The sequence below is a fragment of the Anser brachyrhynchus genome (genome assembly GCF_964034855.1).
Source record: "Anser brachyrhynchus genome assembly, chromosome: 13".
NCBI lineage: Eukaryota > Metazoa > Chordata > Aves > Anseriformes > Anatidae > Anser > Anser brachyrhynchus.
The window spans coordinates 19,600,508-19,625,629 of NC_137708.1; the positions used below are offsets into that span (position 1 = coordinate 19,600,508).

Consider the following 25,122-nt stretch of genomic DNA (forward strand, 5'->3'; position numbering starts at 1 on the left):
CCTTAGATGGTGCTAATAGGGTACAAAAAGCACAACCAGATTACGGTGTTTTAGAAAGAACATGAAGTACAATAAAGGCTCGTTTGGATTCTCTGAGCAATTTCTTTCCTCCTCTGTGTGCTACAGTTCTGCCTTATTTGCTCTTGTTCAAGCGCCAGAATGGCACTGTATAAATGTATTGGATTTGGTAAACAATTAGGTCTGATGACTATATGCTCATTTTGAAAAAATAGAGGAACAAATGTTGTCTGTATTTGAGCTGCAAAATGAACAGGCTTTTCATCAGCTTTGTGCTCACAAAGGGAAGGCATACTGCTAGTATCTGAACTCTGGGAAAATGGTATCCAGTATCACTCTCCATTAATTAGGGGCCCTTGCAAACAACTGTTTCTTTAGAGTATAACAGTAATCAGCAATCCTCTATGCACAGAGGCGTAGAGGGATTTGTGCCTTTGCATTGGACAATGAGGGTGACGAGAATCTCCAGCTGTTTTCCCTCTTGATGCAAACGTCAAGGAGGTGCTGACCATCACGGGTAACTATGTTTATATATTTTTTTCCTGAATGTAATTCTGAGTGTTCAGAAGTAAAAGAGCACTTTTTTTGATTAAATTTCACTTTAGGGTGAAGCCCTGAAAAGAAATCTTACCATCTGATGATTTTACCCTTTCTCCAGGGAATTTAAAATACAAGCCGTGTATCTTGCTGTTTCGCATGTCCAAGATAAAGGTTATGGCTTTCAGAAGTGCATTCATGCCCTAGAGACCAGCATCAGCAGCATCTGCAAGACAAGTAACAGTTCATCAGAGTCATCTCAGCTTGTCTGTGCATTTGGCAGCAGAATTATCCTTTCCTTCTTTTTCCCCCACCTTCACCCCTCCCAGTTCATGATTGCTTTGCTCTTACAGGCAACGAGAGTTCTCAGTCTGCCGAGTTGGTTGGGATGTCTGTTCAGCACATAATTGATCATGACTGCACATCACTGCTCAGGAAGAAACAGAGGGCTTGGGAGGGCAGGGGTGCACGGGTCCAGACCGCAACACACTGGGAAGCTGAGTGCCTGAGGAAACGTGCACAGTGTCAACCCCGTTATGCCTGGGGATTCTGCCAGGACGTAATTAGCACTTCACTCTCAGGAGCAATGTAATTAACTAAGTTCACCTAAAATAGAGGGAGGAGAGAGACTTCACCGTTTATCAAATCTAGCTAGTTTGATTTAAACCATCTAAGTTAGGCCAGTAGTGGGTCTGTTTCTTTCCTGACCCTTCCGTCATATTCATTATTGATTTTTTCCTGAAGGATGTCAAGGCAATTACCGCATGCCACTTTATTTTATCCTTTGCAGAAGAACCTTGAATGAAGTTTTAGGACACTATGAAATAAATCAAGGAATGTTCACTCCAATCAGACACAGCCTACGCTTTTTGTTGCCTTTGAGATAAAAGTTTAAAGCGCAGTCCTGATTAGAGTGCCTCTGTGATTGCTAATGTATGGTGAGTCCTGCATTTCTATAGCCCATCTAGCTCACAGGGCTCGCTTTGACAGGCCAAAGTACATTTATATTGGCTTCTTTGAGTTTAGGCATCTTGCTCAGGGATGAATCCATTGTCTGTCTTCACCTCTTTCTATTGAAGAACCAATTTATGGTGCTCGTAGCAACCAGACCTAAAATCTAAACATCAAAGCTTTACTTTACCCTTCCATTACCTAATCTTAGCTTTTAGATGAAATCAGTGACATGGATGGTTTTATAGGAAGATGTAAAACTAAGCTTTTCTCTGGTGAAGGTGGTGACATTCAAGCTTTGTGAAGATTTGCTTTTGCTGCTTCCACAGCTTAGGCTTCCTCCTACAGCACAAGGCTTTGTTTATAATAATTACACACTGAAGTATACTCAAAGAGCTACTGGTTTCCAAAGACAAGCCCACAGTGTGTTTTTGTTTGTTTGTTTTTAAATGAGGAAATCAGGGGTTGTGCAATGTTGTGTATCTGATGATGAGATTTTAATTAAATAAGCATGTTCTGACACTGAGCCCCAGCCTCATTTGGTGGACATGATGGACAGGGATCAGTTAATGAGCAGATGTTCAGTTTTGCTTTTCCTCAGTGTGTGGCCTTGGGCCCCATTTGTCAGGTTTCCCACACATGTCTGCTGAAAATTTCTAATTTTCTCTGGAGTTATTATGTGACACTTGTCATAGCAGTAGGGCAAATTCCAGTTACATGTCCAGCGAGTGATCTCCAGGGTCCTTGTTCAGTTTTCTAGACCACAGTGTGTTCAATTCAGAAATACTTGGGATTATTCCTAATTCCTAATGTTGTCATTTATTCACCAACTTTTCCTCAAAATCTTTTTCAGAAGTTATGAAAAATTCTCTTTTTGTTTCTTGTACTATTGTAAATTGATGATCTTTATTAGCATGATGAACGATATTAGCATTTTCTCGACCTCTCATTTGACAGAACAGCATATCTACTGCAGAGCGGTCTGGTTTTAAGTCTTGCCTTTAGGTCATAATTTGGGTGGCGAAGATATAAATTAACTGAAAAGGTTATTGTTGTCCTCTGTAAATACTCTTACGTTGCTGCTTTCACATTCATTCATCAATTTAGAGAAGCTTGATTTTGCTGGGGTGTTGAATTTCATGGTTGTGTTTTAGTTGCAAGGCTCAGGGGAAAAAATCCCTCTGGGAAACCGCATCCCAGTCAAAGGAATGTCAGCACCAATGTCCTCTTTACAGTGTGTATTTCACATTGTTGTACATGCTGACTGGTATTTTTTGACAGATGGTGCTAGGTAATTACAAATGGGATCAGCATACCGCTTTTTGATTTTACCAGATACATCCTATTCGAAGTTTCCATTTTCAGATGTTAATTGTAATCATTATTATTATTATTATTATTATTTTTGTTTGGGAAAATACCCAGATCAAGTGAATATTGCGGACAGATTAGATGAGAAGGCTTTAGCTAGGAATCAATAACAAAATCAGTGGCATTTCCAGCTTTTGGGTGCTTGATTTGCAGTCGTTAATGTAGTGTTCTTCAAGAAACTCATGCTTTTTTGTAGTTTGTTGACAGTTGCTCTCCATGTAAAGAACACACCGAATTAGGATCAACAGGGTGTAGTGGTTACACCTTGTATCAGTTCAAAAAAGTCCTTGTCGTGGCTTCAAGATCTGTACCACAGCTTGTTCAAGTGAAACTTAGAACACAGGTTCTCTTAATAAATGGTTTCCTTGTAATAGTTTTAATTCCTAATAGTGTTAACGTAGAGACTAAATATAAAAAAATTAAAGCATTTCCATTTGCTTACTTCACAAGGTTTAACAGTGTTGTTAAATTATGCAAGATGGCAATCCTCTTGTGAAGCTGTTGTAATAACCAGTCAAGAATAGCTATTTCTGCAAAGACTCATTAGTGTATTTTTAAGTGCTCTGAACTAAGTTTTTCTTTCCATGTAAATTTTCTTAGCATTTGAAACAATAGCTGCCGCACTTAAAAGAATGTTTCATGATGTCTGACCCAGTATGTTATTAAACAACACTTAACAGCAGTGGCTTGAGAATACTTTTATGAACAAAAATGATTTTGTTCGTTGTGATTTGTGAGGCTATGTTAATTATGACTTCTTAATTCTCGGAATCCCACCAACTCTGAGTCAAGGATTCTGGTAAGTGTTTTTTGACTTGATAATTGTCATTTGGATTCTTTATTATTTACACTGTTTGTAATAGGATGCATTATTCTCCTCTTTAAATAGTTGTCCAATAAAAATGACCAGTCATACAACATCAGTAATGAATAACAAATATTCATAGCTATCAATTGTTTACAACTAAGAGGTTGAAAACTATTCATTGAAACTAATTGGGGAATATTTATGAACAACAAATATATTCAGGATAATCAAAGTTAGTTCACAAATGATTTGCCAACCCCAAAAGGGGTGAAGTTTGTCAAGGATATTATTCTGTGCAATTTGTTTTACTGTCATTAACTCTAAATGCACCTTGAAATATGTGACTGGTGCAGACTAGATGCATTCTGCATTGAGTGTAATTATCTGCATTTCTGCTGGGCTGGACAGGCATGAAATTCAGTGCAAACAACATGCAGGGTGCGCTGTCTGGGGCTCCAAAATGGAACTTGACTTCCCTTAATGTAGAAAGCTAGGGTGCATTAGGCTTTCTCAGGCTTTTGGATACTAAAAATAAAATGAAGGTCGATGTCTAATTAGGTGGAAACTGGTCTGAATATAAATAATTCAGTTTCCACGTACAGTAATGTGACCTGCAAGGGAAAAACAGACACACAAAGGTGTTTTTGTGACTTGGCTGCATCCCCTGCTTGAGCTGGTCTCTTTTTTGAGCTCTTTTGATGGTAGAGAAACTTCAGGCATTTTAATTCTGCCTAGGCAGGGCACATTGGAAAGCAGCATCAAAACCCTTCCTCGGACATGTCTGCTGACCTTCTCTGTGCTGGATTTACTCCCCTTGGGAGTGAAAACTGCCATCAACCGGGTAGTTATGGTGTTCCCATCTATATTTGTCTCTCCCAGAAAAATGCAACAAAACCAGAGTTTGGCATCTGGTTTACTGTCTCAGAAAAGAGGTAGATTCTCCCTGTGTCTCTACACGAGCATCAGACCAAATCTGATGAAGTAACACACTAATCTTTCTTGTACGAGGGTACCACTGAGAGTAGTTGTGGGCCCAGCCACCAAGAGGAAAACATCTCAGAAACTTTCCAAGTATCTCAATAACTACTGCCTACCAGGCTTTACCAGCTTGCAATGGCACTTTGTGGGTGCTAGACTCTCCTGAGATTTTGGTCAAGCTACCTTCTACTGCACTTCCATTTTCAAAGTTTTGTGACCTCCGAAATTTCTGACTAAAGAATATATAGGAGGTAATTCTGATTTGGGTTTATACAGAAAACTGGAAAGAAATGCCATGAAACCATGTGGAAAGGAAATATGCTGTGGTGTAAGCTTTGTGGCAGGGAATGTCAAAATAGGAAGATATTTACAGGTCAAGTACCAGAGATGGGCCACATGCTGCTTGGCCATTGCAAAAGTAATAGCTATCGAAAGGGTGGTGAGCAATCAGAGATGTTCTTAGATGGGAAAGGCTGAAAGTCTCATTTAAAAACAACATTTCGTCCATTTGAATGAAGAAGAGCAGTGGGTTTGTGGATTTTCAGTAGCTGAGAGAGTTCAGTTTGTTACTCAAGACAAGTTTTACAAATGTCCTTTTGTTGCCTAATGCGTAAAAGTGAATTACCAAAGACAAAGCAGTAGTGTAAAGGGTCCGTCAACCAGACAGAGCAGCTACACCTTTGGTTGAGCTGCCAGGACAGGGTTGAAGAGCTACATTTTTAATTTGATGCTTTCCTAGTGAGAAAAATATCTTCCCCGCTAACAGGGCGGAGAGAAATGCACAGCAACAAGTGGAAGCATCCGTGGGGGGCCCTGAAAGTAACTATGTAATGATTATTTGACAAGGCTTCCTGGATGCTAACAATCCCATTAAAATAAGTTGGCAAAAACATTAGGATCCTGAACTAACTGAAAATGAAACAAGAGAAATGAGGAGGGATTAAAGTAAAGCTCAGAAATAAAGAACTACCACTGAGTGCGTCCACTGTGGGCGTGTGTCAACCTGATGGGAAGCTCTTGGTAATTAGCCAGAGTCGACTTCTTTCTTAAATTCTAAAGGGCTCTTTTTATTTATATATTTATTTTGGATTACGTATAGCATGGATGCTGGGAGGGCAAAGTCAGCACCAGGACTGCCAGCTTTAGGCATTGTACCATATGTATTATTAGAGACAATTCTTGCCCAAAGAGCTTTAAATGCATATGCCCAAGGCAGTGGAGGGAAGTGGTGGTATCACACGTTTGCAAACGGGGAGGTGAGGAGGTGGTTTCAGAGCTGTTCACTTTCCACTTGGGCTCCCGTGGCAGGTCTCTTCCAAAAACGCTGACTCCTAGTGACTTGATTGGCCAAAACAGGGAGCAAATGGAGACACATGGGGCAGCATCGCTCTCTCCTGTGCACTGCCTTAGCCTTACGATTTACAGCCCTGAGCTCATGCTGCATAAGCCAGTCCTTCTCCCAGCGGTGTCTTCCCTCATGATCTGATACTTTATAATTACCCTTCAGCGGTTCTCTTTTAAATGTATAGACAGGCACGTGACGTACACAGCTCCCTCTTGGTCTAATTGACAGAAAAAGCAAGAACGACTTTTGTGCTGACTGCAGCAAAAAATAATTGGAGTCGAGGATTGTTATGTAACGCATATGCAGCTACGCTTTAAAAATAAACCACATTTACTTATATAACAACCATTATTGAAAGATCTGGGAGCAGATTTAGGCTTGGGTTGTCCTCCCAGTTGTGGCTGCCAGGGAGCCACGAGCAAGGGCTGTGCCCAGGGCAGGCAGCGGGTGGCTGCAGGCACCTGGCCCCATGTCCCACATCTTTCCCACATCTGGGACAGGTCTGCATGTAGGTGGATGTGTTGGTAGAGCTTTGCAGTCACTGCTGCTGGGAGAGGGAGAGACTCTGTGGTGTATTTTCTCCTTAAAATCATCAGGAGAATAAACTGTTTTCATACAAGGGGAGAAGAATGTTTACTTCATCAGGAAAAATTCTTGTGATGTGCTGATGGACTGCAGTGTCTAGCCTTACGTTAGCTCTTTCCTGATATCTCTTGAACATCGAATCTTGTGGAATGTTTGCGTGAGTTTTATTGGGAATAAAGGAAAAAAATAAACTTGTCATGTTGAAAATATTCTCAAAATAGATGTTGTGATAGAGTCTTGAGCATTATAAGAAGCCTTTGTATGTCTGCGTTGCAATTTGCTATTGTATGTGTTCTCTAGAGAAAGTCATTTGAAAGGGAGAAAATGTACAAAGCAGACCAGCTGTTTGGTAAAGCTGTGTGACAAGGCTGTGAGTAAGGCTTGACAAGGCCCTGAGAAAAGTTGGCTGGCTTTTAGAGAGGGGTTGCATGAGATAACCTCCACAGATTCCACCCAACATAAATTATTCTATGATTCTATGATTAACTGTAATTTTGTTCCCAAAACCCACAGTCCTGAAATATTGCAGGTTTTTCTTCAAAATTTATGACTCATGGAAAAAAAAGGCTTTTCGTCTTTGCCATCGTCACGTTCCTCACATGACTAACTGCAAAAGACGAATTGGCAGTTGGGCCTGATTTGTTACTTCATTCTCTATGGAACAGTTGTTCTGTGGGCAAGCAGAAGGGCTTCTTTAATTAAAGAGCAGCAGAGTGTTTTCGGGGCTATTAATGCAACCTGAGAGAGGATTCAAATGACTGCACTCAGCGGGCAGCTCGTGGGCCCAGGGGCTTAGGGGTGCAGGCCCGGCCTCCTAAAGCAGGCCTTCCTCTGCATATGGGGTTCGTGGGCCACTCTCAGCTGCCGAGCTCCGCTGTACCCACTGTGAGCCTTGCTTGTGTACCTTGTCTGAGCATGTATCAGGTTTGCAGAGCCAGGATGGAAGCTGACAGCATGCCGTGGAGTTTTACTGTCAGGACAGGTCAGTGGTATTTTTTCTGTTTTGTGTCCATGGTGCATCAGACCATAGACCCGGCCTTAAAAGCACTGAAAGGGCACCCCTAAAGTAAAACCAAAATCTTGCAAAGAGTGATCTACCAAGGGAAAAAGAACGTTTGTGGCAGTATTAATCACTCATCACGTCTTGCTGGTTCCCATGTATATCTTTCATTGGTATCGGGCCCTAAAATAAGCCAAGCAATAGAACATGGACATGAAAGATCTGTGTTTGCAGTGTCAGAAAGAGATAGAGTAAAATAGGTACACCTCAGTTATGCTTACCAGTCTAGCCAAAGTGTTGAGGAGGAGCTGGGATTCATACCTGTTCCATCACAAGGTGTTAAATTAGAGAGTAACAGCAAGAGGAACAGGTAGATATGGAGGCAAGTCAGCTCCAAGCTTTTGCCATGTAACCCCAGTCGAAGTGCAGTGGGGTTGAACAAAACAAGTGATTGTGCAATTTGGTATTTGGTCTCTAGATGCCTGCTGCCTGACAGAAAATGTTCTCCATAGCAATTTTCCCATTAGAAAAGTAAAGTGAAAGTGGTAGTGTAAAGGAGCTTATTAGAAAGAGTATTACAGTAAGAATCAGAATAGCAAATTCTTGTTCTGTCTCTAATTTCCTGGGCCACCTTGGGACCCCCTGTGCCATTTCTCTGTACCTAATTTCCAAACTGGCAGATGGATAATTATCTACTGATATCAGAGGGTTGCGCTTAGGGTGGGGTTAATAAACAAACTCCTTTATAGACCAACCTTGTCTCATTTTGGAAGCCTTCCCATGTGTGTAAACACAAATTTGCTGTTTTTATAGATCTTCTGGCTTAATAAAATCAGAACTTTCTTCTAATTAAAGTGACGTTAAAGTTGGGGTTCATCTCACAGCCACGTTTACATCGTCAGACCCGTGTGGTCAGGACGCTGGTGTTGTTCCCAGATACTGGTATTTGCTGGGGCGGGTGTGCAGAGAGCAGTAATTCCCCCAGTCCCAGTCAAATAACAGATTTCCTCCAGGATCAGGAGCTGGAGCAGGCGATGCACTTGTTTGTGTGTCGAGTTATGTAACCATTAAATCTCTCTTCTCATCTCTCGCCCTACTCCCTCCAGAAATCTGTTATTGAAAGGAAGGAAAAGGGAAAATGTTTTTAAATGGGCAAATTGAGAAATTCACAGTGTTGCAAATAGTCTGCTTGCAGACTAGAGTTGCCTAGGGCTGTTTTATGAGTCTCACATGGGGTTGTAAATCAATTTAGAGTCGTAGAAGTAAGGCATAAACCAGAAAACTCTGTGTGTGTGTCAGCTGTGTTCTGTACAAATGGCTGATATTGTATATAGTGTTTATTGCAAATCCTGTTGTGACCCATTTTCTAATGTAACTTGGTTAATTTTTCTTGTGGCACAAAAAACCCCCAACAAAATGAAGTCCAGTGTTCGCTATATATAAAGCATCGGTTCTTGGTGGTTTTGAACACTGAATGCATTACTGAGTACCTTCAAGCAGAACTACTTTTAATCAAAAACAATTTAAAACCAGGACCATTTTTTAGTGTAATAAAACCCAAGTAATTTCAAAAACTTCTGTTATTTCTTCTATACAAATCACTGTAAAGTACTAAGGCTTATGCCTTTGTTTTTCTGGCATTCAAGCCTATACGTTTTCCAAGGCATCTTTAAGGTAAATGCAGACTTCTAACCACCTGCGGTTTGGAGGATTTGGGGTGCTGCCTGTTGGGGAGTTCAAGCATCTCTTTAAACCTGTGCCTCCTAGAGTGCCTTTTTTTTTTTTTTTTTTAGTCTGAAAGAGTAGTCTTAGACTATTATTTCCTTGAGTATCTTCCAGTAAGAAGACCATTGAAGAGAGATCTTCCATGAAACAACATCCCTGAGTGCAGTGGGAGCATGGATTTTGCTGCTCAATTTCCCTTTGGTTTCTTGCTGCAGGGCAGTTCAGTGTTTGTGTAAATTGTTTCCCATATCCTAGATGTACAGTGCATAACCATCCACAGCAGCAAAGCAGTGTCTGTGGAACAGAATCAGCACAGTCTGCTGCTGTGAAATGCCGGCAGTGTTTGGTCACATTTTGAACAGTTTTAAGATGTTTCAATGTAATGAGTAGGTCTCATCTGCAGAGACCAAGACAGATCAGGAACCTCTGAATAAGGAGAATTCATTGATGTTGCAAGGTACTGCTGTTTTGTTTTCATTTGTTTTGCCTCAGATCTTGACCAAACCAGAAATCCTGAGACGTAATCAAACTGAAATGGAGTCTGTAATAGTACACCCTCCTTAATATCTCAGGTTGTTTCTCTTCACAGGACTAGGGAGAAGGAACAAAACTGCAGTCTGTGCATTGTGGAGACATCCTCAGTGGCCTCTCCGCATGGACTGGGCAGCAGCTATTCCCCTGATGAAAGCAGCAGAGCCCAGCTTCAATGTGCCAGGGCTCAAGAGGGACAAAAGTTCCTCTCGTAGTGGGGAGTGATCAGTTCCACCAGTGGGGATTCGTGAGAGGAGGGAATTCTCGGCCTGCCCATCACCACGACCAGCTTCTGGTGGTGTTGACCACGGTTTTGTGAGCACAAATACAGTTGCCTGCATTAATCATACTTTGCACTGAAAGCTTAATTTAACGGGCTTTGAAGCAAAATGTTTCCAACAGCTCTATGTGTTTCTCTGTCTAGGCAAAAAGTTTGAGCACACTTTTTTCCCCCTCACGGAGAGTGCTTTCTCTTTTCCAGCTGTCAAAACATAAGGGTCATTTGAGTATTCTTGTCAAGTTTTCCAGATGCTTGTTTTGAATTGATGGGTTTGAACAGGAGCAATTTGTTATACTGGCACTTTCCCCCTCCAACAGCACAAAGAGTCAGCCCTTTGCAGATACATTATCATCTCATTCCCTGAAGAAGCCGCTCGTCTTAAGATAGAGTGAATGGGAAGATTTTAGGTCTGAACCAAAGGTCAAACCTGACTGATGGCTGCAAAAGGGAGTGGGGATGTGTAGACTTGCCTGGGTGGTAGATATTTATTGCATGCATACATGTGCAGATAACGCTAGATGGATTATTTGGCACTTTGGCTCAAGTATGTTTCTTCCTCTGGTTTGGAAATATTTTTAAGTGGTTGGAAGGAAGCTTTAATATCAAAGCATAAGCAATGCAGTGAGGTATAGAGTGTTTGTTCAAGTCTTCTATTATTTTTGGTTGCAACTTGCAAAAGTCCCAGCTTGTAAAATAGGGGATGTAAATCTGTTTTCCACATATGCTTTCATTCAGCATCTTATGGGATTACTCCCCAGTACTCACTGAGTTTAACTGTGCTACTGATGGAGAAGTGAAGGGTATGTTCAGCGCTGCTGGCCAGGCATCACTGTGGTGGAGGAAGGACCACAGTGGCTGAGCGGAAGGGAAGGGGTGGCAGGACATGAGGAGAGCTATGTACTGAAATGACTCTTTCATGGCAAGCTTGTCTGGTCTAGAGGATTTCCATGTGTGGAGAAAAAGGAGCTCCATTAGTACGGAAGCCTGCATGCAGATGTAAAAGATATACAGTTGCAGCAGAGCTGCTATTTAGACCCAAAAGAAAATAAATAGAAAAAAAAATTAGGCCTCATTCGAAAGAGTCATACCAGGTACATGACCTGTGCTGGGACCGAACCTTCAGATTCATATAAGTAGTGCATTAACTAACTGAGGAGTCTGCAAACTCCTGCTGAGAAATTTGGTGTCAGACTTGTTGGTGATTATACAGATAATTAAGGCATTATACAAATGTTTCAAGTGATTATTAGGTCAGCTACACTGCAAGAAGGTTCATTGCAGCTGAGGGTAAAAGGAATTGCTGTGTATGGCATTTCCATCCTGCTTCACCTTTTTTTGACCAGAGATTTTTGACTAACGCCAAGTACATTCAAGTGGAAATAGTTTTACAGGCATAACGGTAGGATAAAAACTTGGAAATGAATGCTATGCTTATATTCCAAATGTGTTACAGGTCACATCACTTAAGGAGGAGTCAGAGCGTCTGTCACTCAAATAAGTGATAAATTCAATTGCATCTCTATCTTCATAGCAAGGTTCATGCTTGCTATCTACGAGGATTTACTCCTGGCATCTCATCAGTTTGTGACATTTTCTACGAGGGTCAGTGTGTATGTGTATTTTCAAATAAATAAACATAGGTAAAGGTCAAAGTAGATGGTCCAGAAGCTGTGAATTCACTGGATTAGCTCTTCTGAAAGCTGACAAAGCCATAATACAAAGAATCTGTAGTAATGCTTATGGTTTTTGGCTAAGTTTCCTGATGTCATGAAGCCACCTGTTTTCACTAATGTTCATACACCCTGAAATGCAGCAGGATGGGCTGGGCCAAGACCTGCAGTAGGACAAGAAAGCAGCCACTGAGCAGCAACTACAGGGTAGATTTCCGGTTGCATGCAAGGTTGAAACAAGTTTCCATCTTCCCTTGGAGACAACCTCGGCATTTTTCTTCTGTTTTGATCATTTTCTGTACTAATTTCCATCTCTGATACAAAGTCTGATTCAGAGCCTGTGGAAACCTTTCTAGTACTTGTGGTGACCTTAGATTAGACATTACTTGCATGTGTTTATCAGGAAAAAAGCTCATGAAGATTAAATTGGTGCCAAGATTAGCTGATTAGCTGAACAGGTTTTCACTCCAGTATTTACTGAAACCTCTCAAACTACCTGTACAGCATTTAAACAAGGGACAAGCTAACACAGTTCCTAATCCATTTTGGAACAGAGTGCATTTCTATTCTTCTTTCCTGCATATGGGGATTTTTCTGTTCCATTGTTACCTTATCACTAAATATGTGTCCATACTGTTCATTATATTTGTGTTGCAGTCTGGTCTTGGGTAATAATTTTTGAGTTGCATTTGAAACAAGAGGTAACTGACCTACCAGGCCTGGAAATGACTGTGGACATGAAAAGGATTGTTTTTCCAAACAGTCCAAACTGAACAGACTTAACCTAGCCACGAGGAATGTGACAGCCCTTTAATTCTGGTGCTTGTAATGAGCTGGCTCTCTGACATCTACTCAATTGGATAGATATACTAAAAAATGAAAGTAGCTTTCCTGAGGTCATGATGACTTATTTAAAGATGGTCCTACTAAGAAGGTTGTAAAAGTGGCCTGGGAGGTGGTAACATTAGCTCTTTTGGACTATTGCACAGCCACATTTATCCTTTAATGATTCCTGTGTTTTCCAAACCTGTGTGCACTTAATATTACTTAACAGATATGGGAGTGTTCACTGGACATTTATTCAGCAAATAAAATATTTTTAATAGCTGTGGTATAAAACTTTAAGCAAATGAGTTTCCCCAATAATATTCTCTTCTACAAAGTAGATATTCTCAAATAGTGCACATTAAATTTTTGACTACAGATATCACCTTTAATGTATGCTTCGGTGGCTGCTGGGGGCTGAAAAAAATCATTACTAATTGATATGCCTTAATGGCCTGAGAGCTTTCAGAGCTGGATGAGCCCAAGAGAAACGCTGAGAGGTAGATATTTGATTCTAATTATGCCTGAGTAGGTACAAGCAAAAAGTAGAACCATCATGACAGTTATATCATTGTCAAATTGCTATACCTCAGGTTTTCTACTAATTTGACACAATTACAAAACATTGCTTCAATGAACCCATGAAAGGCGAAGTTAGATAAAGGATGGAAGCATAAAAAAAGAAGTCTCTGCTGGTATCTGTATTTGCTAAGACAGCCACTGGAGAGAAGAGGGATCTGGGATTTGTAAACGATCTGCTAATTAGCTCGTGGCTTTATTTTATTCCATCCCATGTCCTGAACATCTAGTATGTTTTTAAGAATACAGCAGCTATGAAATTCTCGTCTAGCTGTGATGCTGTAGCAGGTGTGCAGTGGGTGCATTTGTTTCCCATCCTGACTGCACTGATCCCTGTCACCTAACGCTGCGCTCCACACACCATGCACTGAATGTGAGTGATGGTGAACAATTAACCAAATATTTCTGGTTACTTTTTTTGGGTGTGAACCATTGCTATTTGTAGCCTAGGCTAGATCCCAAGTTATCACAGTTCTCTCATTTACTGAAGAGGTTCTAACAGTCATCAAAGGTAGGTTCTGCTTATTTGCCCCTTGCTGAGAGGGGAACAGGAGTGGCATTTTCAGGGAGAAGTGGGTTTTAATTGGGGGTCTGCGTTGGCATCAGGGTTCAGGATGTGTGGCTTTTATCCTATTTTCCACCTTTAGTAATTGATGAGACTTAAGGGGAAAAAAAAAGAATATCATTTCTAGTAAATACATACCCTGTGTATGTGAGTGAAACAGGATCAATACATAACCTTCTTTTCTACCTATTTTTATTATTTGCAAAATATAATTGTATTTTATTCAGCAGTAAATGCTGCTTTCCTTTAGGAATGTCTTCAGACGACTCAGAGACTCATTATACAGAGCTAACAAGTCCTGCTTATGCTGTGAAACTGCTGGATCCTGGAAAGGTCTTTTGTAGGCAGCAGTGATGGTGATTAGGAAAAGGATTAAAGAAATTTAGGAAGCAGTATGGAAAAAAATCAGATAGGAAAGAAGAGTCAGAATATACTTTCTTAACTATTGTTTTGATTGTAGGATAAGCAAAGACCAAAGGAAAGGGCCTGATGGAGAGAGAGAGAGAGAGAGAGAGAGAGAGAGAGAAATGGATGTTCGGAGTAGGATACTGAATGTGCTACAGGATTATATGACCTCAGGGCAAGGAAAATACAGATTATTTTTGTCTGGATCTGGTAATACTCATGCTGCCTAAATCCAAAGGCTTATGTAACTATCTAAATCCAGATTAATTGTGTTCAGAATTCTTCACGAAACAACAAAAAACATTGTCTGTTTAATGCCTGTTTGCTCTCACTGAGAGAGCAAACTGAACAGAGATTTTATCTTATGAAACATAGAGTGGAAGGACATAATCAATAGGTTAGTTTTGTAAACTTAAATCTGATTTATGTGCATTCATGAGAAAGCCCAGAGGGCCAATTTCCTTGTAGATTTAGGAAGTCGCACTATGAGAAATGGTGAGACTCTTTGAAATTTGTCTTGAAATGCCACTTTATGCGGGAATCAATTTCCCCAACTGAGGTAGAGGAGACTTTTGGAATTCTAGGAAATTTCTCCCCTGCTGTGACTTGGGTGTTATGGATTGCCAGAGAAGAGGAATCTGCCACTAAAGGCGACTTTATGGTGTTTTACAATGAAATTGGGCACCTCAAAAGAGGAGAGGAGTGAGTAGGTGGACCTTGGTGGTGGACCTTGTACCTGTGTGCTTGGGAAGCAAAAATGAGTGTTTGTGTGGGCTCTCCTGATATTTGATCATGAGAGGAAAGCTGCATTTACAAGGAAGGTATCACACACTGAGCATCTATGGTTGTTCACCTTAAAAAGTATCTGCAAGGGATCCAAACTGGTGTACAGGAGAGTTTAATACAGTGATAGGTGCGGATTTGTAGACTACTCTGTGTGTTTCTGCAACACCTTTAATACCTTCTTGTTAAATTCTGTATCATGGATGATCAAAAGAATACTTCTGATAAATTAATGACACAGTGGTGATAGATCTCAGTTCCATCATGTTCTTTGTGGAGGAAGACGAGATGACTAAGACAAGCAATGTTCTCTACAGGGTGAGTGGGAACAGGCTTCTCTGTTGGTGTAGACTTACCTACATGCCTGAGAAGCTGATGTTGTCCTATTTGTTGACTTAGTACAATTTACACTTGTCCTGGGTGGGTGTAAATATAAGAAAAAAAAAAAAAAAGAATGCAGAAAATCAGGGTTGTTGCCTTCTGGTTAAGATACTTTGCAGTGATTTTTAATGTTTTGGTGTGGATTTACTGATATCTTGTCCTGTTTCTGGCATTTATTGACTCGCTTGTGTTCACTGAATCCAATTTACAGCACTTCATGTGGCCAGAACATAGCAGTAAATCTAGTGCATTAAATCAGTGAGTTGGATTTTGTTCCTTATTAAACCAACAAATCCGGATTAATTCTGGTTTTTGAAAGTGTTTATATTAAACAAAAGACCAGTTAGCCCCGTATCTAGAAAATGTCTTTTGATTGCTTGTATAAATGGAGACCTTTTCTCTCCCAAAGGCCAGCTAGAATGTCTCCTGCAGAATATGTGTGTGTGTGTATACATACATTTCTCTCCCTCTCTCAGATGGATATTATTATAACTGTTGTAGCCAAATTCTTTCAGTAACTGCTCTAGATTTTTTTTTATTATGGTCTACGTGGATTAGAAAGTGATGGAAAGCTTCATTGTCATAGCACCACATTGATATGTGGCCATCCCTCTGTTTTTCAAATCACATAAGCTTTTTTTTTTTCCCAAGTACAGTCTAGTTTGAGGTATTACCATTAAAAAAGAAAAAAAAAGGAAAAAAAAATGATAAGGTTGTTGTGGATAGGAGTTGTGCTTGATGGTGTGGGTGGAGGTGTTTGAAGTGCTAATTTTTTTCCCTGGGATGCTGGTGTGACAGAGAAGGTGTCAAGTTTTTGATAACTGGGAACTGCAAAGCAAATGCGAATTTCAGTCTGTGTTTGGGTTGATTGTATCATTTTTACTGTCATCCCAGATTCTTCTCTTTCTTTCTTCATTCTGACATTCAGATGGTTTGCCAACAATTTACATTACGTGCCCTCTTGGGAGGGTGTCAGCTTTCGTTAAGATAGCTGCAGTGTGTGTGTAATGTGCTGATTTTCCTCTTTAAATTAGATACCCACCGCAAAACTAATTTCTGTTAATTGAGGCTATTTTTCAGTTGCAGTTTATTTTCGTAATGCAGGGAGAAACAAAACCTGTCTTTTATGGCTTGAAAAATGCTTTGTATTTGTCAAATGTTGCTCTGTCACATATTTGCTCTGTCAAATGTTATGTGTATGTAGCTACTCTGTTTACAACAATCTTCTAAATCACTTCTTCAGTGTTCAACCCATGTTGATCTTACTTCCCAAAATATTTGCTAAATGAAACATACTGTTTATAGAGAGTTGCTCCAAAACATGTGGATTCAATTTATTTCTGGGCAATTTGGAGCTTAGTTGCTTTCAGGAAACATAAAGTGTATAAAGCTCCCAAAGCCTGGGTGTGAATCAGTTGTTTCTAAAATCACTGTCAATATCAGCAGGGCAAGGTGGAAAAGCTGTTACTAAAAGCTGTATCCATATGATCTTTCCTAAGGAGCTATATGTAGAAAACCCTCTTTCAATCGCTTAGGTACCATTAAGGTCATAAATATGGAGGTTACCTTAATGACACTGCACATTTTCTAGGGGAGATGGAGTAAGCCATTCATAGAAATATCTTGCCAACCATCTTGAACAGATCATCAGCCCATAATCTGGTTTGTCTGTCAGAGAGGAAAAATATAAACAAGGACCAAGGGACAAACCTTTTTTGTATCGTAAGAACCTGTCTTAAATTCTACCAGTCACTTCTTGTCTTTAATCCTGTGTTGCTTGACTGCCTGGGAAGTGAAATTCTGCATGATGTGAAAGGGACCTGTTGGTTTAGTATTTGGTTGGTGTAGGTAGCTAACCTCTCCACAGGTCCAGGGAAGAATGGAGGAGATGTGTGTTAGCCCCTTTAAAAATAATTCTCACTGGGTGTATGTGAAATACATGCATGAATTCTCACCAGGTATATATGAAATGTATGCATGTAACTGGGTAATACACAGCCTTTTCCCAGGATACCAAAGAAACTGAACTATGACAACAAATAAAACTCCCTTGCCAAGTTGAAGTCTCCTTCCATAGAAGAGTAAATCCTAAACTGAGCATTACTCCTAATGAGAAAATGGTGCTGAGTACAGACTTGTGTCACCACACCAAAGGGCAGCAGGGACAATACCATCTCCTGGTGAGTTAATACATTGATTTCCTTGGTAGGAGCCCATTAGATACTGCCTTGGCTGGGATGTGAAATCTGTGTCGAATATTGCCCCTGGAAAACTGTAAAAATAATTGGCGTTTTGTCTTGTGGACAACAAGACAGTGCATTGAGGTCACTGGCAAGATCAGTCCAGTGAAGGCAGATCAGGCACCCCAGAGGGTGGCAAACCTTCACCTGCTTTTGTGGGCTCAGCCCTATTGCTGCCTCACCTGCCAGCAAACTGTGGACCAGGCACGGAGCTGGACCAAGAGGCTGCCACAGGAGGACTGCCTCTCCCTGAAAACAGAGGTACTAATGGTACGGAGCTGCACATGGGGTGGTACATCAACAGATAGGTAACGTACTTTGAGCCCTGCAGACCAAAAGATCTATTACAGTGATTTTTTTTTTTTAAAGGTTTTCAACAGAACATGTTTAATGTATACTATGGCATGGATTTTCCTGATGTTGCATTCTTTTCCTAAGAACTGATTGTCAAATTCTGCGTAAGGATGTTTGTCATTGCATGCAGCAAATACATACAGAAAGTCACAAATGTCATCACGCTGTTTTTTCCTTCAGTTGTGTATATTCTGGACATGCCTGCAGAGTGCCCACTAATTAGAGTAGAAAATGTTAAACTGATTATGATCATTATAGGTGAAAATGTCGTCTTCTGTCAGCTGCAGAAAAGATTAACTTCTTTTTAATAAATTTATTAAAGTTCTGCACAATTTCTTATGCTATTTACTTAATTATACATCACAATTAGGTAATTACATGTCATAACGTTGTGATTATGTGTATTTGCTTGAAATGTACAATTAGATGCAATTACACACTAAGAAAATGGGAAAAAAAATTTAAGGGCTAAGCTAGATAACTTGGAAAATTTGGAACCCATTAGCACTGAAACATTTACTCCATCTTGCCAAACAGGGAGGACAGATGTAGGTGGCTGTGATTCAAGGTGCTCCTCACTGACATGCAGTGACATGAAAATGTCTTGGCAAAAAAAAAAAAATAAAATCCATTTACAAAGATATTCTGGAGACCGCGATTTGATTGTTTCATTATCTGCGTGTGAAAATTTAGGTACGATCTGAACAAGTCTCATCTTGCCCAGGAAAAAGAAAATATCCCTATGTACTCGTGGTGTTAGTAATATCATGCAGAGCCAAGATTGCAGAAACCAGGTGACATTTTTAAGCAATGTTAGTTTTTTCTTTCTTTAGTTCCACTTCTGTATCCTAACAGCCCCAAGGCTAGACGTTTTCCACAGCTCTGTGCAGCCCTGAACAACAGAGTTGCATTTTGTTCTTTCCTCCGCTGAAGCCTAGGATTTTCCCACAGGTACGAGTCTTCAGCTACTGGACGTTTGAGAAAAACATCCAGCATGATGCAGTTTGCACTAAACTTGTAAGGACTGGCTACTTGGTAGCTGTGTTGATAAATCATCCAAGTGAAACTTGGTTTATATTTTCATTTGATCACTGGTCTCTAGTCTCCTTCAGTTTTCTTGCTGTGTCTTTTCCCCCTTTATGGCAGCAGGACTGAGTCGAGAGCTATGGGATTAATAAAATGGTATTCACGTTGTTTGGCATCAACCTGCAATCCTTCTACTCATGCTCTTATTGCTGATATGCTTTAACCCTGTCACAGAAGGACCCACTGTACCAGCTGGATGGTAGCTCTTCAGTCCCTGCTTTTCCTGCAGATATATCATTTGTGCAGCAATGTGTAGAGAGGCTTAGTGCTTTTAAACACCGTGCATGGCCTTAATAATAGAAGTAGTTAAGGAAAAGCTCAGCCACAGACCTGTTTACTTTCTCCTGTGAAACTTTCCCCTTCCACAAGCCCTGGTGCCTTCTCTCGCAGGTGCAGAAGATGTGGACCTCAGGTCCAAACCGATGTATTTTGGTGATCTCTTTGGTCATGAGGGGCTTTGCTTTAACCTTGGTCTCTAAATGAAGGTTATATCAAACAGAGTCAGGCTTTGCAGAGGGTATTTAAAACCATTCAAAGGACTTCCAGAAATAGTCAAGAGAAGTGAAAAGCCAAGAAAAGAGTAAACCCTTATGTATGTCTGTTTTCTTACTGCTTTTTGAGCGTCTTGTGGGTGGTGTCTTTTATGCACTATAGGCCCCTTTACTTCTCTCTGCATCAACAGTTGGTGGATTTTTCTTTCAATTTGATGGAAATCTGCAAATACCATTCTTCTAGTTTGTCTATTCTCACCAAGTTCCTTTTCCCTCAGGGAATGATTCCCTCTTTGTTATCCCATCTCTGTCATGATCTTTTCCCTCCCCCGAGCTCCACAGCTACTTGAGGAGTACTTTCATTAATACATTGCTTTCTCCATTTTCTTACTCTTTTCTGTTGACCAAGAACAAATTTTCCTGGGGCTGTCCTTGTTGTTTCCACAGAATAGGTCTGGAACAGGCAGGATACCGATCGCTGGAATAAAAAAAAACTAATTCTAACCAAAACACCGTGTTAAAAACTACTTGTATTTAGCCATAATTTACAGACCTCACACGCTTCCACTGTTATCAGCAATCTATTTATTATGATGAAATAAGTAGTATAAAAATTATTCTGCAAGAAAAATCTGTATTATTTTAATTATTTTCTAGGTTAGTTTTGATTACATTTGATCAGTGCTAGCTGCTTTGTAGTCGAATAATGTATTCCACAATTACATCCTCATTTTCTGTTTTCTAAAGGACTGAAACTGCTTTTTAAATCAACAGGAGACTAGAGAGAACAAAAAAATAAAGGACTGAACCCAACATCTGGAAAATTTTCTGCTATCTTGCCTTCATAAATAGGAAGCTCAGATACATATTCTTCTGATGGTTCCCATGGTGAGCACATCAATGTTTGTATCAAGAAAATCATCAACAGTTTTGAGCTGATGGATGTTCGAAACTTCAGTAGTTCAAAGCCTACCCAAACTTGCTAGATATGTCACAGCATAAAACCTGCACACAAAGTGATAGGCATTAAAGAGTTTTTTCAAGCCAGCTTTTATTGCCTTGCGACAACAAGAGTCTTAGAAACGCACTAGGACATGGCAGACATGTTCTAGTAAAAGACAATACATTTTATTAATATTGTGGAGTCCCCCCAAAATGAATTTCAACTGCTGTGGCTGTGCAGCAGAAGTGGGGAGGAGCCGGATAATGTGCCTGGTGCTTAAAATATTAGAAGAAGGAGGTGCCTGCCCCCAATCCCTTCAATGCTTAAAAATTATCTAAAGATGCCGCCGGCATCTCATTGAAGTGGAGGTGCTGGGAAATGTCTGAATGTGACATTTTACAATATTTTGCACAAACTGAACATGTGGTGCTGTTAATGACTCAGACTTGTATGTGTGCTTTGTATATGGATAAAGGAATTAACTGTGTTGTTAACTACATGGTAGAAGATGATCGTCAATAGGAAAATGAATGATTTCATCCTGAAGGAACTAGCTGAATGTTTTTAAATGAGTAAGTTCCAAGCTACTGAAACAGTTCTGGGCTCTTTGATGAGCAAAATAATGCATTTACTGATGCACAGTGCAGTTTTTAATATACCTCTGGTACTTCCCAGAATAAGGAAACTTGCATGGCAATACAGTGCAAAGCCTTGGGTTTTGGATGAGTGTGGCCCCTGGTGCTGGAGAAAGGTTTTCGGGCCAGCAGGTATGGTCAATTGTGAGGCATGTGGGATTTGGAGTGGGACTTGGTCCCTGGAGACCTGGTGTGCTCCTGGGACAGAGATTCCTCGAGGTGGTGCAGACCCTAATGGAAGCAGCTGCCAACAGGCAGAAAAGCCACATGGATAAAACAGATTTTGCCTGGGTTGAGAATAGAGCGCTTCTAGCTTCTGAGACCAGGGATACTCCTTTTACCACCTACCCTGTGATTTTGTAATTGTTTTACCCTTTGTCCTGTACTTTCTGAGCAACAGTGTTTTTCCCCATTTGTTTTCCAGCTCCTTTAGTTCCTCACTTAGACTGACCATTAATATTCTTATTGTTATAAGCACAGAAATCAAGGTAGTTCTTTAGAACATTGTCAGAATGCTCTTGCCTTGCTCTTCCAGAATAAGTCACAGGCTAGGTATGCTTCCAGCAATGGGGAGAAAGTGAAGCTATTCATAGCCAAGCACATCTCCATTTCAGAAGGACTGGAAGATGAAACAATTCATAATTTCCTTTCCTCTTCAGTGTTCTTCAAAGAGTTTGGAAGACTGTGATTTCTTGAACCTTTAAATTTAAGACAAAGAAATCATGTCTACAGCACAAGTTTAAAGTCTTTTCATCTTTCACAATTATTATTATTATTTTTAAGATCTATTCCTTTTCTCAGATCTGAGAAACTAATACTTAGCTGAGAATTCTTGTCTTGGCAAATGTGTCATGCTGTCTGCCAATTCTCTGTTCTAGGCAAAGCAATTTAGGATTTTATTTTTATTTTTTAAACATCAGCTCTGTTTCGGAAGTTTTGGATATTGTGTGTCCTATTTCAGATATTTCAGATTTCATTTTTTTTACAGATGCTACAGGGGCCTCAGATCCCAAGATCGTGGATGGAGTATTAAATGTTCAGCATCTGTGAAAAGTCAGGCATCACGGAGAATTTTGACCTTCTGACTCCCCAGTATGTATTTGAAACAAAAATGGGAGGTTGAAAAAAAATCTTTTTTTTTTTTTCTTTTAAAAGTAGATTTTAGAGATTCCAGATAATCCTGTGGTGATTTATATGAAGTAGATATTTGTTCATCACTTTATGCATTATAGAAATAACAGCAGTGGAAATAACAATGAAATTTATCCTGGTGTTGTCTTGCAATAATATTGAGAATTGTATTTATTACCTCTGGCAAATGGCTGCATTCTGCACTTGTTTGGCTGACACAGGTATAATATGCAAGAAAAAAGGAAAGGACTCTTTCATTATTCTAGGACATTAGTTGAAAATCTCTTTTCCTAAGAGCTTGTAATGTACTTTTAAATAATCTATGCACGGCTATTGTGAGTCAATCAGAAAATCTTACGTTGTCCTGCTAAGTCCTGCACAACAAGATTTGTGCATCTTGAAGTCTAAATCAAAGGTTAATCCATACTTGGCTATTTGAGAGAGCTAAAACACCGTAATTCATTTTCATCATGGATTAAACCCGCTGAGCAGAGTAACCAGTATGTTACTGAAATCTGGTTTTTCTTTTCCATTAGCTCTGACAACACAAGGACCAGTGCGAGGTGTCAGATGTTTTCAGCCGATTCTGGTTTGTGACATAAATGTTAAACAGGGCTCAGTGAGCACCTACGGGTTATTAGCACAAAGCCCAGTGTCAAGAATGGTGGGGTCTGTGCTCACTTAATTTACATGAGGATATTCAGGATCTATTTGTTGTCAGATTGCACTTCCATTTTCCCAAGAAATGTATGTTTGTGTTTAACATTTGTCTATAGGTGGCAGCAACTCCAATGCTTTTATAGGCTGCAATTAAACCCAGAAAGTTGTGCAAGGAAAGTTTAGTGGTTTGGTGTGCTCTGATTTCATTGCTGCCTCACCTCGGAGGCTGCAGTGGAGAGGTAGGGAAGCTATGTAAAAATTGAGTGATCTTTCAATTAACTGGAAAGCTTTTGTATGCTGAGCCAAAAGGCAATGACTTCTCTCTCTTCCATGACTTCTGATTAGCCTCAGCTGATAGGAGCATTTAAGCGTCTATTTATAACTTTATTCTCACTTGTGTTTGGAGTTAGATGGTAAAATTGTTAACGTGATAATATCAAGTGAATGCTGTTCAAATCTGAATTTTGATGTACTTGAGTATTTGTGCAAGTAATGCTCTGTCTTGACTTTAGTTTGGACTTGAAGCTAAGTAACCGAGAAGCAAAGATTAATGATCCCCCGCTGCCCTAAGCAGGATCGCCGAAGGCCTGCTGCTGGGAGGTGAGTGAGCACGTGTAGCCATGGAGCATAATAGGAAATGGGGCACAGTTCCTTTTTGCTTTTGAAACATATAAGTGGATAACGTTGAAAGCTGAAAGAAACTTTGGGGGATTGTAGCTGCTGTTGTCTTTATTGTCTGAAGAATTGAATTTAGCATCCGGACTCCATTGTGCCCAGCAGCGAACAACCGGGGGCACGTTCAGGCTCAGCAGTTTTGTGCTCAGCTGTTGGTGACCCAGTTCTGGTTGCTTTGGTCCTTTGAGTTTCTTCCTGCAAACATTCTGCTCTGCAAGGGGAGAGTATTGCTGCTGCCCAGCTTCAGTTGGCTGCCTTAAGGGGATGCCTACATAGTCAGTGGAGGAAGATGCTGTGGCTGTTTGGATAACTTACTCTGTTCTTAACCTCTCTAAAACATGTTAACTTGCTCCCTCCTCAGCCTTGCAACCTCCTCCAGAGCAGCATTGGGTGCTACAAGCACTCTTCTGTGAATGGAACTGAAATCCTGCTTTTATCTAAAAAAAAGCATGTCGTGGTCATGTTAAAATCCATCCTGATGCTGGAAAAACCCAAATCCTCACAATGCCCCTCCCAAAACGAATCACTGGGGAAACCGAAATAGTTTCTATTTGTCTGTGTTTAACTGTGCATCAGCTGGCAGCTATTTTCTCATCTGCCTGCCCAAAATGTTAAGTGCCTTCCGCATGGTAAGAGCTCTGTACGGCGGTGAGGAGCAGCTCGGCGCAGGCATGGACATAGGCAAAGGGTACCTGAGACCCCAGGAGCTTGCTGCTCCCATTGCTGGCTGGGGACACTGCTCACTGACTGGGGGCTGCGATCCTCGTGTTCTCTGAGGGTGATGTGGAAGATAGTGCACGACATGAAGGGCATGAGAGAAGGAGGCATCCTATATAGATTTATTTTAAAATTCCTCGTGGTTGCCTGAAGTTGCTAGGAAAGCAGATGGATAATGATAGCCCTGGGGACTTCTTTCCTGATTTTTCAATGAGATATTTTTTGACTGAAAGAGTTTAATATAGCATAGAAAATGTCACTTAACTACAACTTGTTGTTAGTACCCAATGAGACGGACCCAGGCTCTTAAATTAGCCGGCTAAAGGAGGTGCCAAAAGCTGTCATGCAGTGGAAAGGGCAGTTACGGGTGGCAGAGGCACCTTCTGTGGGGAAGGACAGAGCTGGTGAGGGAAAAGCATCTGCTCCGAGTGCCTCCCCAGTGCCCCAGCCCCATTGCCTCCTCTTCCTTGCTCTGCTGGGATGGAGAAGCTTGTGCCCATCTCTTGCTGCCCCTTCCTCTGGGCTCTGTCAGCATCATGGTGGCACTGTGCATGTGGCAGAGGGAAGGAAATACCCAATGGTGAAGTGAGCAGGGGTAGGCAGTGAGCAAGGACTTGCAGAGGCCCCCCTGAACTCTCCTGGGCAGGCAGGAGCTCACACACTGCGCTGGGGCCATAGCACATTGTCCCCAGACCTCTGCTGCCTGCCACGCATGCAGAGCAAGGCACAGATGGTCACGCAGGGCTTTATTTGAAGCTCCCATTGCTAAACCCCCATTAACCCTTCTGGATGGTGGTGCTGGGAACATCCAGTCCTCCAAATTGCCTGATTATGAGAGAGGACAGATATTAGA

General features: G+C 40.8%; 1 protein-coding gene across 1 annotated transcript in view; it reads left to right on the forward strand.

The window, feature by feature from the left end:
* Positions 1 to 25,122, forward strand: part of LOC308176895 (uncharacterized protein) — a 243,770-nt gene that overhangs the window by 215,012 nt on the left and 3,636 nt on the right. The window contains exons 20-22 of the mRNA XM_080553322.1: positions 22,075 to 22,178; positions 22,754 to 22,806; positions 23,390 to 23,477. Of these exons, the coding sequence (XP_080409448.1) occupies positions 22,075 to 22,119 (45 nt within the window). The 3' untranslated portion in view covers positions 22,120 to 22,178; positions 22,754 to 22,806; positions 23,390 to 23,477. The remainder of the gene's footprint in view (positions 1 to 22,074; positions 22,179 to 22,753; positions 22,807 to 23,389; positions 23,478 to 25,122) is intronic.